Source organism: Humulus lupulus, chromosome 3, assembly GCF_963169125.1.
Source record: "Humulus lupulus chromosome 3, drHumLupu1.1, whole genome shotgun sequence".
NCBI classification, from domain to species: Eukaryota; Viridiplantae; Streptophyta; class Magnoliopsida; order Rosales; family Cannabaceae; genus Humulus; species Humulus lupulus.
The window spans coordinates 263,354,459-263,371,055 of NC_084795.1; the positions used below are offsets into that span (position 1 = coordinate 263,354,459).

The 16,597-nt window shown below is 32.9% G+C and overlaps 1 protein-coding gene across 5 annotated transcripts; it reads left to right on the forward strand.

Annotated features, from left to right (window-relative positions):
* Positions 1–2,769: 2,769 nt before the first annotated feature.
* LOC133823944 (uncharacterized) lies at positions 2,770–14,484 on the forward strand. 5 transcript variants are annotated; one of them, XM_062256798.1, is made up of 10 exons: positions 2,773–2,883; positions 3,477–3,588; positions 4,556–4,796; positions 5,340–5,465; positions 5,559–5,602; positions 8,279–9,803; positions 9,887–11,211; positions 11,719–11,823; positions 11,952–12,108; positions 13,937–14,484. In XM_062256798.1, the coding sequence occupies exons 3-10, from the start codon at positions 4,773–4,775 to the stop codon at positions 14,144–14,146; spliced, it is 3,516 nt and encodes a 1,171-aa protein (XP_062112782.1). In that variant the 5' UTR covers positions 2,773–2,883; positions 3,477–3,588; positions 4,556–4,772; the 3' UTR covers positions 14,147–14,484. The 5 variants fall into 5 exon arrangements, with proteins under 5 accessions (XP_062112783.1, XP_062112782.1, XP_062112785.1 ...); XM_062256799.1 differs by lacking the exon at positions 3,477–3,588 and having other exon boundaries at positions 2,770–2,883; XM_062256801.1 differs by lacking the exon at positions 2,773–2,883 and having other exon boundaries at positions 3,007–3,588; positions 4,556–4,742.
* The last annotated feature ends 2,113 nt before the right edge of the window (positions 14,485–16,597 follow it).

Here is a 16,597-nt window from a genome sequence, read left to right on the forward strand (position 1 = left end):
TGGTAAGGAAAATAAGTTTGATTATATGTGTTATGATATGTTTATATGCTATGATATGTTATGCGCTATGTATATATGTATGCATATGTTTTTAGTCACTTGGGGCTTATAGTTGCTTAGATAGCAAACCCCAAATTTTTTCTATCATTATCGTAGAGTAGAGTTATGATTTACCCTTCCTCGATTAGTAGACTGAGGACCTAGATGGGTTATCATATACTATTTTGTGATCTAACCTACTTCGATTAGTAGACTGAGGACCTAAATGATTTTATCACATGCTACGGTAATGAGTTAATGACCATTATTATTGTATTCCTATATGATATACATTTTTACATCATATGTTTTATGATATAGTCATATGATTTATGATATATGTTTTTAGTAGATTTTCCTTGCTGGGCATTAGGCTCATTCCTTTTATTTTAGATGGTGCAGGAAAATAAACTTGGAAGGCGGGATGGATTCGTGGTAGCCTGGCATGTGTATTGGGGATGAATTGATTGAATGGACTATTGGAAGATCGAGGATGACGTTGTTTCAAGTCTTTTAATTTATGTTCTTATGTATTTCCACACTTAGTTTAAACCATTAAAGTTTATGATTATGTTTTTTTTAAATAATGAGATCCCATATCATATTTTGTATTCCTTACCATATTTTGGATTTTTAATAAAGTTCTAATATTTTTTTTTTATATATGTATTCCAAAATAGTTGCCATGTCTTAGTAGTTTTTAATGATCCGAGGTCTAGAATTAATCGGAACATTACATACATACATCATCATCATCATCATCATCATCATCTTTTTAATACATAATAGTTGTTAGCTATTATATAATAGTAATAATAATAATAATAAATTGTCATTGTGGTGAGAATAATGATATGATAACATAAAATTAAAAGGAGAGTGGTTTTGATCAAGAAGAATATTTCATATATAATATATATGGTAATATTTCTTTTTTATATAAAAAGTGTGTAAATAATGGAAATTTTTGGTTTTAACGATTTTTTTTATTTTTATTTTCATTATCTTTAGCAAAATATTCTTATATTTAACGGTAAATTATAAACATGAATTAAACTTAAATAAAATTATATAAATAAATAAATAAACAAATTGAAATATGATATTTTTGAGATATTTTACAATAGTAATCATTTAAAAATAATAAAACCATACATTTTATAACTTTAATAAAATTTAATTAAATTTAGAGAAAAACATAATTAAACACCCATACGTATAGTAGTGTGTTTTTATTTATTTTTTAAAATTTAATTAAACATAATTATATAAAACCATACGTTTTATAACAAATTTATTTAAACCATATGTTTTAATAAATTTAAAATTCACGTATAATATTAATATTATATTAAACATATAATATATAATCTTTTGTTTTCACTTCGAAATTGAAAAACTAGATTAAACATAAACTTAAACAAAAATTAATTAATTAATTAATTAAAATATAGTATTTTAAAGATATTTTGTGATAATTTAAATAATTAAATTATATTTATTTAAAAATAATAAAACCACACATTTCATTTTTTAATCTTATAAATTTGTGTGATAATTTATTTTTTATCAAGTGATTGAAGTTTTTTTTCTTCATCAAATTCATCAAAAGACATTATGAGATACATCGGAAACTAAAAATAGTTGATGCATGTATACTATTCTACACTATGACTTTTTCTATTATTGTGTTATTTCTATTATTAATTTCTTTTTAAATATTATTATAATTTATACATGTGTCATGTAGCCAGGTAAATATATATATATATCTATATAAATGTTGTGTTTATGTGTCATATATATAGATATTATTGATATAAATATTTTTATATATTATATAACTATAATTCATTCTATTATATATATATTTGAAATAAAATAAACTAATTTTTATTAAAATTATAAACAATGTTTTGCACAATTTTTTTAATACATTTATGTCATACATTATACTAAACATCTTTTATTTATTTTTTATGATATTGTTATTTATTTAAAATTTAAATGATAATTTAAAAAATGTAATAAAAATAAATACATATTTGAATAAATATATTTATCATTTTACAATTAAACACACGTGCATCGTATGTTGTTTATACCTAGTATAACAATAAATTGATGACAAAACATGTATAATAACAATAAAATACGGTAAAATAACTCTGTTTAATAAACAAATATATACAAATAACCTAATATTGCAACACACATAACCCAACAAAAATATACCAAAGCTAAAAAAAAATTAGAAACTCCATAACCCAACAAAGAATCATAAAAAAATACCATATATAGGTGGAGGATCCCCATCATTTTGGAATTCAAAACCTAAGACTGTAAAAGGAGGAAAAAACTAACAAGACGTTGGAAAATACCTTTGAGTTTTATCTGAAGAAAAAACATGAAGATTTTTTAAAGCCAGAAGAAGCAATCAAGAAATTCATACATTTTTGATTGAAATTGATGATGAAATCTAGAAATCTATTAACAAAGCCCAAATTTCCCTCCTATTTGGCCAAGAAATACGTTTTGAAGAATGAAGAAGGAGAGAAAGGACTAGCTTGACTCAAAAAGTAAAGCTTGGGGGTTTAACTGATAAAAAAAGAAAGAATAGGGACCTAATCGATACACATGGCCCATGTGACATGGGAAGGGTGGGGACACAAGGGCTATTTACCCGATAATAATAATAAACGTAAATGAAGAGTAAAGCGATGATATAAAATTGAAAACAGTAGTGATAAAAAGATTATATAAAAGAAAAAACAGTAGACAGTAGAGCATCTTTTTTCTTGCTCCGGCTACTTCAAAATCAATCGCTTTTCCATCCCATACACGGTTCGTTCTTCTATTCTCTCTCTATAAATTTTGTTTTAATATAATTTTAATATTTTTTAAGGCCTTCAACTCAGTAGTCAGTCTTCGAATTCGAATAACCACTACTCAAAAGTAAGACTAAAATATTACTTCAATTATTTTATTAATTTATTTATTGCGGGTTTGAGGAGTTTAGATGATAGTTTTCTGTTTTGTAATTCTAAATTTGTGAAATATTGGAGTAATATTAGCTGTTGATGTTGCAGTATATTCTCGGAACAGCTAAATTTGGGGATGATTTTTTTTATGAGCCTAAATAGTAAAATATATTCATATTACACTATCATTTAGGCAATGATTTATATGAATTTTGATTTATATTCCACTAGATTCTTTCTCACGGTTTCTAATTATCTATTTCACATTTCAATTTTTCATAACTTTATTTTATATATATATTTTTTAAATACTGAATTGTCTTAATAAGGATAAATTTAGGTAGGGTTGTTTGTTGGTCATGTGGGTTTTATCTAAATTTAATGAATGGAATTTCTTTTGACTGGTAGATACAATTTTGAGTTTCGGAATATCTAGTTCATTCAATCGTTTTGCAGTTTTGGATTGAGAGGAAACCATTTTTGTGGGTTCTATTTGCTCTGGGTTTTCTCCATTTCTGAACATTTTCATTTCTTCCTCCAGTTTCTCTTCTTAAGAAGCACTTTAAAGGTACCCTTATAAATTCTTTTTTTTGAGTTGTGTTGTATAACCTTATTCAAGTTTTGGGTAATCGCTGCCTTATAGTCTGGAGATGTTTAAACTTCTCTAGCTATTCTTAATTAAAGTGTACCTTTTCTGTTTGCACGTTCATTGTGAAGGAGGAAATTGCTCACGTTCATTTTTTATTATTTCCTTGCTATCTATCTGACTAGGCATATTTATGGACTACAGATTAATTAGAGTGTAATTTGGTTAACAATTTATAATCCTTGCTATGCCTTCTTTGTACTTGGATCACGTTGGATTATGATTATATTTTTTGTTGGTGGATAATTGTTTTTTGTTACTATTGTTATTCCAGTGATAGATAGGTAATGTATTATTGGTTGTTTCATGCTTGTCTTTTGAACAAGTGATTACTATCGCATAATTATAATTTTTGTTTGGATGATATGGAATTATTTCATTTGGTTGATGCCTTATTTTAGTTAAATTCCGTGAGAGGAAAATACTCGTTGGCAGGAATGCATTGCAGTTTCTGCTGTTCAAAATAAGTCATAAGCTTTCCTTTTTTTTTTTTTTGATAATAAGATTATTATCAGTTTGTTTGATTCCTTTCATGTATTAAAATTTATTGCCCTAAGTGCTAACTTGAGTCCTGTGAAAATTTCTTTTTAATATGTAATTTAAAAGTTACATTTAGTAGGGATTATGTTAAAACTTAAAAGTGAGATTAGCATATGAACTATTGGTACTAGTCCAGTAGATATTGCTTTCTTCTAAAATATTACAAAGTAGTGGACAAAGCATGTAGTGACATGAAATACCTGCTGGAATGGTATATTTACCAGGTATGTGCAAGTAAGCTAGATGTTTTTTTAACCTTGTACAACAGTTGTGTATGGCATGGAATATGGGTCTGCAACCTCCCTTTTATTCATTTCATTTTTATTTATTTATTTTTATCTTTTTTTAGGGGGCTTTGTTCAAGATCAAGCAAGGGACATTTAAGGATAACAACAAACTTTTATCCATACTGCACACCTTTGATCTGAATGTTCTGAAGGCAATTGGCTTCATTGGTCCTCATAATTGGAAGACACTATAGGGGAGATCTTGATGCTCTTCTATTTCCTTAGAACAACAGTATCAGGATCTTGAGGGTTAGTGGAGCAGTCAGATCTTTAATCTTCATGGTCTTGGTTTCAGTTTTTCAGGTTGATCTACCTTGTTAATAATTGTTACAGAATGTAATTAGTTGTATATCTGGTTTTATTAGCTTAACTCTAGGGATCCTAATTGTCTAGTTTCCTAGCTTTGTATATATATGTGCATCATTTTTCAATGAAATACAAGATAATACAATTTTATTAACCTCAAATAACATGGTATCAGAGCATTAGGGTTTTGTTTTGGTCTCATGCATTAACACAACTTGGGTTTTGTGTCTTTTAGGGAATTATGTGATATTAAAAAAAAGGGTCTAAAATGTCTGTTCTCAAGAACTGTTGCATTCTTGTGTTTCACAGCGGCCATAAACAAAATAATATTTTGCTTTCTGCTCCTTGCTTCTGCCTCTACTTATTGCTTTCCCTGCACACTAGTGACCCTGACAGGATAGTTTGTTTAATCTCAGGCATACCTAATGGCTTGTATTGGTCAGTGGTGACAATCAGTGTAGTTGATATTTTGAAAAACTTCAGCTTCAATTTTTATATTTTTGAGACATCAATTGTTCATTGCTCAATTACTGTGAACAGGCGCATGAAAAGATGTATCAGGAACTTCAAAGAATCAATAATGATACTGTTGGAACTTCAGATGGTGGAAATGATCCCTTACAAAGAAAATTAAAAAAACAGACTAATCTCAAAAGTTCTTCAGAGGTCATATATGTTTTTCAACTAAAATTTGGTTAAAATATTTTCATTTATTCATTGGAGTAGTACATTTTCCTCACTCGAAAAAATCTTCCTCAGGTTCATGGAGTATCATCCCTCATTTGGAGCAATTCAGATAACAGGTAAAATAATTTTGGCTGTAAGATGCAGGTGACAGTTGTATTATTCTTTTAAATAAGGATTTATTAAGATTATTATTAACCTGCAGATGGCTGATCTTTTGTGCCTTCTGCTGGTATCTTTTGCATATTTCTCTAGTTAGACATCCCTATTTGTATTTACTGCTATGTTCTGAAAATACGTATGTAATGTATTGCGCATTTGTCCCAAATCCACAATCATTTGGTACGTCAAGGTCAATAAGGATAATAATAGAAATTAACACATGTTTTCCTAGAACATGAATTTATAACTCTTGGAAAGGCTAAACCATTTAATGCATCATTTATACGACTTTTTTCTTCTATTTTCATAATATAACCTAAGATCAAGTATTTGGTTCTGAATGGTTGGCTGTGATTAGAAGTATCGAGTATGAACTACAAAGGTGGGAAAACATCTATTATGGTTTTTATACATGTGAGAAAGTGCATATTACCTAAATTATGAGAAGAAAATAACAAATTGAAATTAAGTCCTTACTAGTAAACTTGCGCCTTTAATTAACAATTTATCACTATATATTCATTAGTTGATGGTTCATATAATATATACATAAATATATTTATTTAAACAGTTATTGACAGTCTTTCCTATTTTTACTAAGCAATAATTTGATTCTTTTGTATATTTATAGATATTTAATACTTTATATGTATATATTTATTTGTAACTACTGGGGGTTCACAGTAAATATAGGGCACATTTCTTTCTGGAATTTCTGTTATTTCTTGAATATTGTTATCCTTGATGACATTTGAGTTCATTTACCCTGATTTTCTGCCTTAGATCTGCCAATATGGCCAGGCAAAGCATTAGGGGTAAGAGGCTTACTCTCTTGTCATAGCCTGCAACCACGACATCATGGCATAGCTTGTTGTCTTTGGCTTGTTTGAATCTAATATATATATATATATATATATATGTATATATTGACCTTTTTCATAGTATGTTACAAAAGAAACAAATTGAAATGGATTGCTTACTAATAAACTTGCCATGTTTAACTTTAAGTATACTTAAAAATGGTTTACTAGTAGAGGGTTTAAACGGAACTAAACGGGTAGTTCATATTGTTTTGCATTAGACACACATATGTGTGTGTTATAAGTATGTGAATAAGCAGTTGTACATATGATTCTTTCTAGTATTGTCTGACTGTCATTAATATGTATAAGGATTTCTTTTCTTCATTTTTACTTCTTTTTGTTTGCGAGTATAGGAATGATCTGTTAGCTTGTCTTCTTATAGGTACTTCATAAATTTTTATTTACAGGTTTAGTTGTAATAACTTGGTGTTGCACTGTAAATGGGGAAAACATTTATTACGGGCTTCTACATCTTCTCATGAATCTTATGAAACTTATTCTAATTCTAATGTAACAATGATTTGCTCTTATGTTCAGCCCATATGCCCAGACAAAGCATTTGGGGTAAGCTCAATCATTTAGCATGCTTTTGCTTTAGTTGTAGCCCATCTGATCTGACGGCAAACTACATTCTTGGCTTCTTCATTTTAATTTAATATTTTTCTTAATCATAATTAACATATTTATTGAGGTTAGGTTTAGATTAAAAGTTACTGGCTTTTTTGCTTTCACAAGCTTTCAAGCACTGTAGCCTGTAAGGCCCCTCTCCCCTCCCTCCCTCTTTGAGCTACAAGACCACCACCCAAGCTCACCACAACTGCAAGTTTTCTCCCTTTATCTGTGTGTGTTTGTGTATACTGTGCCTTTTTCCTTGTGTGTATGTTATTTTTCCAAATCCTTAGGATTTATCAGTGGCCAAAAAAATTGATACGTGAGTTATTGTTTGTGCTTCATTTGATGCTGCTGCAAGCCTTCTGAGATATTTAAAGTACCCTGTCTATCTTAGCATTCTTGCATGTACTGTTATCATTATTATTGTTGGTCTTTCTTCTTTGGGAGTTGGTTGCCTTCTATGAACTTTGCTGCCTTGTTTGTTTTGACTATGCAATAGCCTTCTGTTGAAATTTGTACGAGCATATCTGAGAAAATTGATAAAAATAATCTGTACCATCATTATATTGCTATTTGATTTTCTGTTTATTTTCTTCTCACTAATTCTTTGCTTTCTTTTGTTTTTCCCGTTTGGGGAAGTGAGAGATTTATGGGTTTGTGAATTGTGATTTCGTGCCTCCTGATTGAGTTTTTTCCCCCCTAAGTTAGTGTGACTTGAAAACCTTATTAAAAGCATTCAGTTATTGATGTCCATGTTTTTTCCAAGTGAAATGTAAAATATCTTCGAAGTATTTACGTAAAATCAGGAGCTTACGGAAAATAAGGAGCGTACAACTAACCGGGTCCTGGTATGGCACATGCTAGGAACCCCTAAGGATTAGTCTTCCCGTTGAGTGTTCACCTATGAATTCTTACCTCTCTACTTCCTGATAAAAGCAGAGCTTTTAGTTTTAGATTTAATGTTGCAATGACCTGAATATGGACACTTTAAGAAATAATTGGTAGAACTGAAAGTGTTAAAAATATGAGTTCTTTTTTTTCCTTCCGGGGGTTGCTTTGGATATACATTAGCAATGTTTCCTCTCCTTTGCAGTTTTTAACTCTTGTATTTTATGTTTGGCTAGTGTATGACAGGCTTTTTCTTCTATAACTTATCAGGTATTCAGTGTTTTCATTGTTTACCCTTGAAGCCAACGGACATCGGAGGATTTTTGCACTACCACTCCATTTTCCTGATCAATCAAAGTGCTTTGGATCTGGTGCACTGGATAGCATGGACTGTTTACATTTGGTTTGTCCTCAGCCAATTAATTCAGTCCAGGCTGATCGACAAGTGACGGATGGAAGTGTCCATGCTGGTACCTATTCTGCAAACTCGCGTACCAGTAAAACAATTCTTGATTCAACTGTGCAGCGTCAATCTCAGAAAAAAGCTATACCAAACAAAACTAAATGGAATGAACTTCCGCAGAGTTTTTGTAAAAAATCCTTAACAAGCAGTGAATCTTCATGTTTGATCTCAAATAGTGTCATTAAATCATCAAATACGGCTATCCAGAGCTCTGATGTAGATAATGTCATTAAAAAAAGTTCAAGAAAGAAGTCTAGAAAGAAGGGGAAGCGGGGTAAGAAGAATCTACATAACACTGTCTCTAAAGACCCAGAGATATTTCCTGAGGAATGTCCTAAAGTTAGTTCCATGTCTAGAGCTTGCCATGACAACAGTATCGATCAAATGAATGTGCTAGCATTATCTTCCACTGCACTTGATGCTTCCCTACAAGAAGGTAGGGTTCACAGTTCACAAACACAAAAAACTTGCACTTCTTATTCTACTGGGGTGGATACATTTGAAGAGGCTATACCTGCTTTTCATAAAATTCCTGAGACATGCTCTGGTGGTACCTCTAAAAAACATATACCATCCAAAGACTCTGCACATTTTGTTGGTGATGACTCCCAGATCTACTTATTCGATGCTTTGCATCCCAGAGACTGTGCTGATAAGTCTGAGTCGTTTCTGTTGGATCCAACGTCAACTTGCTCAAATAGTGATGATGGGACCAAACTTTATCATGGTACAAAACACTCTGAAAAAGAACGTTGTAGAACTGATCTTTCTGAATCACCAGCTTCTGATTTTGGAAAGGAATATTCCTCTTGTAGTAGCTTGTTAAATAATATTTTAGATTCATCTGATCATACCAACAAAACAAAAATAACACATGGTAGTGGGGGTAGAAATGGTAGTCAAGTGCATGTAGTGATACCCGGCAAGAAGACTAAGCAAAACAAATCAGTTGCCCGGATGTCAAGTGTTTCTAAATGTAGAGTTCCTGGCAATTTGCATGGTCATACGGGGAAGGAAAACAGCCATTCCGTTTGGCAGAAGGTCCAGAGAAATGGTACCTGTGACAGTGTGGATGACCTGAAAAAACTTCCTGTCTTATCTCAGTTTGATAATACTTTGGATGAGGTTTCTTTGTGTAAGAAGAATTGTGATTCTGTTGTAGATGAAAAGCAGTTCAAAGATACTAGAAGTTGGAAAAGTAAAAGTGCTGCAGGTTTTAAACATGAAAGCAGGTTTTCTTCCAGAAAGGGATCTCATGCTGATAGGGTCAAGTCAGATGGTTGTGCAAAGTTTACTGCATCACGCAAGGATATGGTACACATCTCTTCTAAGGTGAGTGATCTGAACATAACTAGTAGTGTTTCAAGATCTCCCACTCAAACTAATTAATTAATTGTCCAAAATTTGTGCTCCAGACTAATGAAGCAAAGCACATGACGCCTGAATCAGTAACCTTTGTCCATGTTTGTCCAAATGCAATTGATAGCCTGGACAGCATATCTAATGCCAACTCTAGCACGAAGAGTGAAACCATAGAAGATCTGAATCACTCATTGCCAAAGTCATGTAATTCGAATGATCAATCAAAGCTCGATCAAGTGCAGTCTCCTGTGCACCATCCTTATCTTTCTGGAAATTCAGTTGGACAAGGGCAGAAAACTGTCCTTGCTGAAGATTATTTGCAAACCCACACCTCTGGCTCTGTTATGCAGAAATGGATACCAATTGGGTTGAAGGATTGTGGGTTGACTAATTCCAGTGACAGTTCACCTCTAGAAAATTCTGATGGCCTGGCTGCTGAAATTTGGACTATAGAAAACCCTGCACAAGATAAAGTGAATTGTGATTCACAAAATCCAGTTCCTAAAGCAGGTGTTGTATGTATGGCCCAAAGTTCTAAAAATATTTCTTCTTTCTCCCCTGATGATGAGTGCAGGTCTCCAAATTTCAAGGACCAGGACACAAGCATGCTTGAAGAGCAGTATAACAGACAGACTGCTGCCCACACTTTAGATATAGAATCTGGAGCTGTAAATGCTATTAAACCTGTTCAAGACAAAATAGCTGAAGCTGTGAATGATGCTTGTAGGGTTCAACTGGCATCTGAAGCTATTGAGCAGGCCTCTGGTCATCCAGTTGCAGAGTTTGAAAGAGTTCTTAAATATTCGCGTCCAGTTATTTCTTACCCAACCCATTTATCATGTCATTCTTGCTCAAGAGATCAGTTATGTGGTGTGTCATTGTGTACACATGAGACACTTAATATTTCTTTGGGAGGCCTATGGAAGTGGTATGAGAAACATGGGAATTATGGGTTAGAAATAAAGGCAAATGATTATGAAAATTCAAGGAGATTGGGTGCTAATACTTCCTCTTTTTGTGCTTATTTTGTCCCGTATTTGTCAGCGGTTCAACTTTTCGGAAATTATGTTGAAAACTCTGTGGATACAAGCAACACGCTTTCTAGTTCTGAGGTTCTAGACTTGTGCGAGTTTAATGAAACATCTGAAAGTTCCTCTAGTTTGGACCATCTTCCAATGTTTTCAGTGCTCTTTCCTCAACCTCAAAAGGAGTTTAAAAGCTATTCTAATGAAGAATGTAGTTCAGAGTCATCTTCAACTTCTGCAAAAGATGTTGCTTGTCTTCAATCAGTGGAAAGAACACTGCAGAGTGATCCGGAGCTACTTTTTGAATATTTTGAATCTGAACAGCCTCAGAAGAGACGACCTTTATATGAGAAGTGAGTATTTTCTTTCTGTATGATGTACTAAAAGTTGCATATTAATTTTTGCATGGTTTTGCTATCTAATAAATGTCAAAGTATCATTTATATAGTGTTTGCACTGCTTATTCATATTGCTGCACCATGGTAACATGCAATGGTCATTCTTCTCCATATGGTTTTATAATTAGTGGACATCTTGAAAAAGCTCAACAACGACCTATCACCCTTTACTTCTGGTCAACCCAAAAAACAATGTTGTAAGGTTTACATCGTGGCTGATTATGTATAGATGCTATATTGAACTTGTTCTGATGCATCCTTTTCTCAAATACTTTAAAGGATTATGATTAATATATTCAGCTCCTGCATTTCAAAAGAATGAAACTAAAGGACTCTGTTAATTTCATTATTGAATAACAAAATCCATCACTTATGAAGCAATTACTAATTCAGTTAAATGTTAAAACCTTTAATATAGTCTATCTCCAGGAAGATCTTAATTCTATTTTTTTTCTGTATCAGGATAGATGAGTTGATTAGGGGAGATGGTCCAGTGCAGTACCAAGGCTATGGAGATCCAACAATACTCAACTCTGTAAAACTGAATGATCTGCATCCTAGATCTTGGTTAGTAGAACAATACTTTACCACCTGCTCACTGAAGGAAGCAAAAATAGTCTTATTTTTAGGTTTCAGATCAAAATTGTAATGTGAACCCTAGTTTCAGATATTAATATACAGCATCTTGTTTTCAGGTATGCTGTAGCATGGTATCCTATTTATAGGATACCAGAGGGTAATTTGCGCTCATCATTTTTGACATTCCATTCACTAGGTCATTTGGTTCATCAACATGGTATGCAGCCCCATATAGTGGCTCCTGTTGTGGGTCTTCAAACTTACAATGCTCAGGTAGTTATGTTTATTTTCTATATCTGATCGAGTTCAAGTAACTCATTCAGTTTCCTTTATGTTCCTTCTAATATGATTATAGCAGTTTTTATGTTTTAATACTAACACTTCTGCTATCTCATGCTGTCTTCATTTTCTGGTCTGTTTCTTATTGAGGTCCACTCTAGCTTATTCAATTTTTCGAATATCAATTTGTTAACTAATGCTATCAGTCCATAAATAAAAATAGGTTTAATTAAATTTTCTTTTAGAAACAGATCAGACAGTATATTCTAGGACAGTGTTTAAATTTAATGAACTTATCCTTATGTTTTTTGCATAAAGGACAGTGGTTGTATTGTCATGGTCAGCATGATGGTGCTTTTAGCATGGTGTCTTTATGATATTTTCAAATGTCAGTGATTTTTTAATGCAAGTTTGTTTCTAGCAATCAAAAGATGATTGTATCTAATTTTATCCTTATATCATTTATCTTCTATCGTAGTTTTATCTGTCTTCACGTGTTAATTGTAATTTTCATATATTTTTTTTTATTTGAAACAAAACCTCAAAACTTGTATTATTAATTAAGAGTCAAAGAGTGAGAATCACTCTGACAAAACAAGGAAAAACTATTGCATAATTCACTGCCAAATCCTAATAAGATCAGAGAATAAAATATCTTTGAATTCTTTTACATTAAACAACCACACAGCTACCCAAAGCCTAATCTTATCCTACAACATCTCCCCAGTATCTTCTTTGTCATATAATTCTCATGTTTATGCTTGTTGCCCTGGGATTCTAGGTTTGTAATCTAATTTTCATCTATTAATTACTATGTACATAAAATTCTACCATGTTTATGTTTGTATACGTTAATTTTCCCCCTTTCTAAAAATTAGTGCTTCACCTTTTTCTTAGATTTTTATGCAACACAACTAAACTTAAGTACAAAAATATTAGAGGCAAGCAGTTTCTAATACCAGTATTACATAAGCATTTTACAGATCTGTTTCCTTAGAACATTTCCAACACCAGTTAAATCCTCTTTTTTAGCTAAAATAGCTAAAAAGTAACTTATTGTGTATTTTTTTTATCACTCCAAGGGGCTAGCCATTTTAACTTTTTACTTTTTTGGCTCCAAATGTAGAGAGCCTCCATGGCTAGCTGAACTATATTTTATTATTATTAGTATTTTATTATTATTTTAATAAAAGGTATATATATGGAACAAAAAATGTGTTCCATAAAAAATGTTAAATTATTCAATAGCTAGCTATAATAGAGAGTGATTGGAGATGTTAAGTTAAAAGTGGCTCCTAAAATAGTTTTTTAGCCATTTTAGCTAAAATTTAACTAAAAAGTAGAGAGCATGGTTGGAGTTGCTCTTAGCCATTTCAGTGGCAATCAATTGGGTGATGTAAAAGTTGTTAATTGTGACTACTTTGTCTGAGACTCAAATTTAGCTTGTCTCGTAAATGTTTGGGTAGCATAAAAAAGAAAGACTGAACTTGTCATGCAGTGTGTTAGGAGGGGAAATTAGGTGCTGTAAACTAGTGCTGAAAAAAAAAGTTGCAAGTTTACCCTAACAATGTACCATACTCAAGTTTTAGAAAAGGGGAGAATTGAAGGAAGAAGCTATTATCTCTACATGAGATTAGCTGACACGTTTTGGGTATTTGTTTGTTCGTAATTTCGTATGATGTTCGAAGCAACAAGCTTCTAAATATTTGTTTTGACCAATGAAATCTTACAGTTCCTGTATGTGTCTGTTTTGCTGCTTTTGCGAATATTATTTGTCACAGCTGTTCAAAAGCTTAATACATTCCTTGTGATCCCTGAACAGGGTGAATGCTGGTTCCGCATTCCTCCCTCACTACTGAACCAAAAGAAAGGAGCATCGGACCTAGACCCTAGTGAAATTATGAAGCAGCGATTGAGGACGCTAGAGGAGACAGCTTCTCTTATGGCAAGAGCAGTTGTGAAGAAAGAAAATTTGACATCTGTAAACAGGCATCCAGACTATGAGTTCTTCTGCTTGAGGAAGCGCTGCTGAGCTTTTTTGGTCTATCAGCAATGTTTAGGTAGCACTTAACCTAAGATAGATGAGAAATAGTGGTGAATGTAAATCTCATGCTTCTTTGTACATTTCATTCTCTCTTGCTTTCCCAATGGAATTTATTTCCGTGTTTGTATAGATCCATCTGTGAGTAGCGACCCTTCCCGTTCTTTCCTTGGAAGTAAAATAAACTTTGGGAAAAAGATTTAGTGGCCCCTTGATGTAAATATGATATCTGGGGTATTAGTTTTTGGGTTCTAGTTTAGAAGCTTTGAACTTTGGTGGATATCTTATGTACCCGCATACAATGATACAACGGTAGCTTTTTGTTTTTCCTTGTGCTGAGTTTTAAAGATGTTTTGGTTCAATTATTGACAAGTTTTTTAGTGCTAGATTTTATGGTTTTTTCTTTTTTATTGTTATTATTACTTCACGAATCACTGTCTTATATTATATGTCATTCTAACCAAGAATTGAATTATGGTTAATAGGCAATGTATATGCCACACTTGATAGGAATGATTGGATTTTTATCGGACTGGATTAAAGTGATATTATGGAAGCAATTTATTTTTAGGTGTCCCTAAGGAATGATTATTTTGAGAAACCTTTTTAGGACAAGCCAAGTTTTCCTGTTAATGTAAGGGAAATGCAACCTGAATTCAAAGCACAAAATTCAAAATTTTAGGCTCAAAATATGAAATGCTGAACCGCTTGGAGATGTCCAAAATGTTTTCAAATCACTTGGCAATTGGTTTCAGTCAAGAGAATTAAAAGACCGAAGGTCAAGGAGATGACTTGGATTGGCTGCAGAGAGATGCTAGCCCAAACAAGGAAAAAAATTGCACAAACACTAGTGGTTATTCTCAAATCCAAAGTATCCTATTAAAATATTTTGGAATTGGATAAAAGGCTTCCCATTCTTTATGTGCATTTTATGTGATACATGGGTTTTGGATGTAGTTCCATCCCGTTCTATTATGGAGTAATTTATAATACTATATTCTGGAGTGATTTATATTACTGTTGAAGTAATTTAGGAATAAAAGTGTATTGATGATGTTGTATATTAAACCAAAATAAAATGGGACCAGACCGGAGTGGAACTACATCCATTCTCTATAAATAGGGAAATTTCACTTTAATGTGTACCCATAATTAAAAAAATGCCACCACTATTTACTTTTTCAATTTGATGCTAAAGAGTCTCCATCTACTAAAAATACCCAGCTCATTCCCCTCCAAAAAATTTCACAAGGAAACCCCAAACCCGTTTCTCTCTAAACCCAAAATCTAAGCTTCCATCTCCCCCCCCCCCCCCCCCCTCACTCTCTCTCGGTGAAATCGACGCCACCTAGAATAATGCCCCAAATTCTCCGATATGGTTTAATGGCGGGATTAGTAGGCCGGGAGGGCTATACTTGTTTAATTATGCCATTAAATGGATATATGCATGTATATGTGAATTATATTATTATATGATGTTAAATGCATGCATGTGGGTCCACATTTTAATTACAGGGGTGTGATGGTAATTTGGCTTGTTGAGGGCATAATTGTATATTTGTATGCATGTCGCTGGTATATTGTTGAGACCACATTATAATGTGGGTTTTTTTGAGCTATTCGACATGAGACGATCTTGGATTATTAGTTAGCGGTCTAGTCATAACAGGTTTAAGTTCAGGGCTCGGGATGAGTCTCGGGGTGATTTTAATGATTAGAACGTTACCGGGAATTAAAGGGTAACGGGATATAAATTATTGGTGTTCGGGTTTATCGAGAATAGTGTGAATTGGAGAGCGTTAATTATGATTAACGAGATAGGTTGGAAAGGACAATTTTGCCCTTGGGAGCTTTTAGAAATCCTTAATTGACCTAGGGGTATAATGGTATTTTTACCCCTACGATAGATATAAACTACCTTTGGCTGTGAAACAGGGGGAAAACAGAGCAAGTCTTGAAGCTTACCCGTACCTTCCTTCTCCTTCATCTTCTTTGTGAATTTTTGAGCACTTGTTGAGGATTCAAGCTTGGGAAGTAGACCTTGGGAGTTTGGGAGAGTGTTCTACCATTGAAGAGCATCACAACCTGAGTTTGAGGTAAGTTTTTAGCCATTAGTTTCCTGGTATGCTCTGTTTTGGTGTTTAGTTTCAACTTGTGATTTTGTTGTGGATAGTTGGAATTGATGGAAGTTTTGGTTGGGGTTTAACTTGGGTTTTGATGAGGGAGTGATATAGATCAAGTTTAGGGGTTGTATTGGATGTTTGAGTGGTGTTTGAGCTTGGTTTGAAAGGTTGGTTCCAAGGAAAATCGCAAGGGAAGAAAAACCAGGGTATTGGCTGAACTGGGAGTTGGGCCGCGGCATGGCCAAGGAGGGCCGCAACTCTTGAGGGGTGCTGAAGGAGGTCGCCTCTGTTTGAGGGGCGGGTCGTGACATGGCTAGGG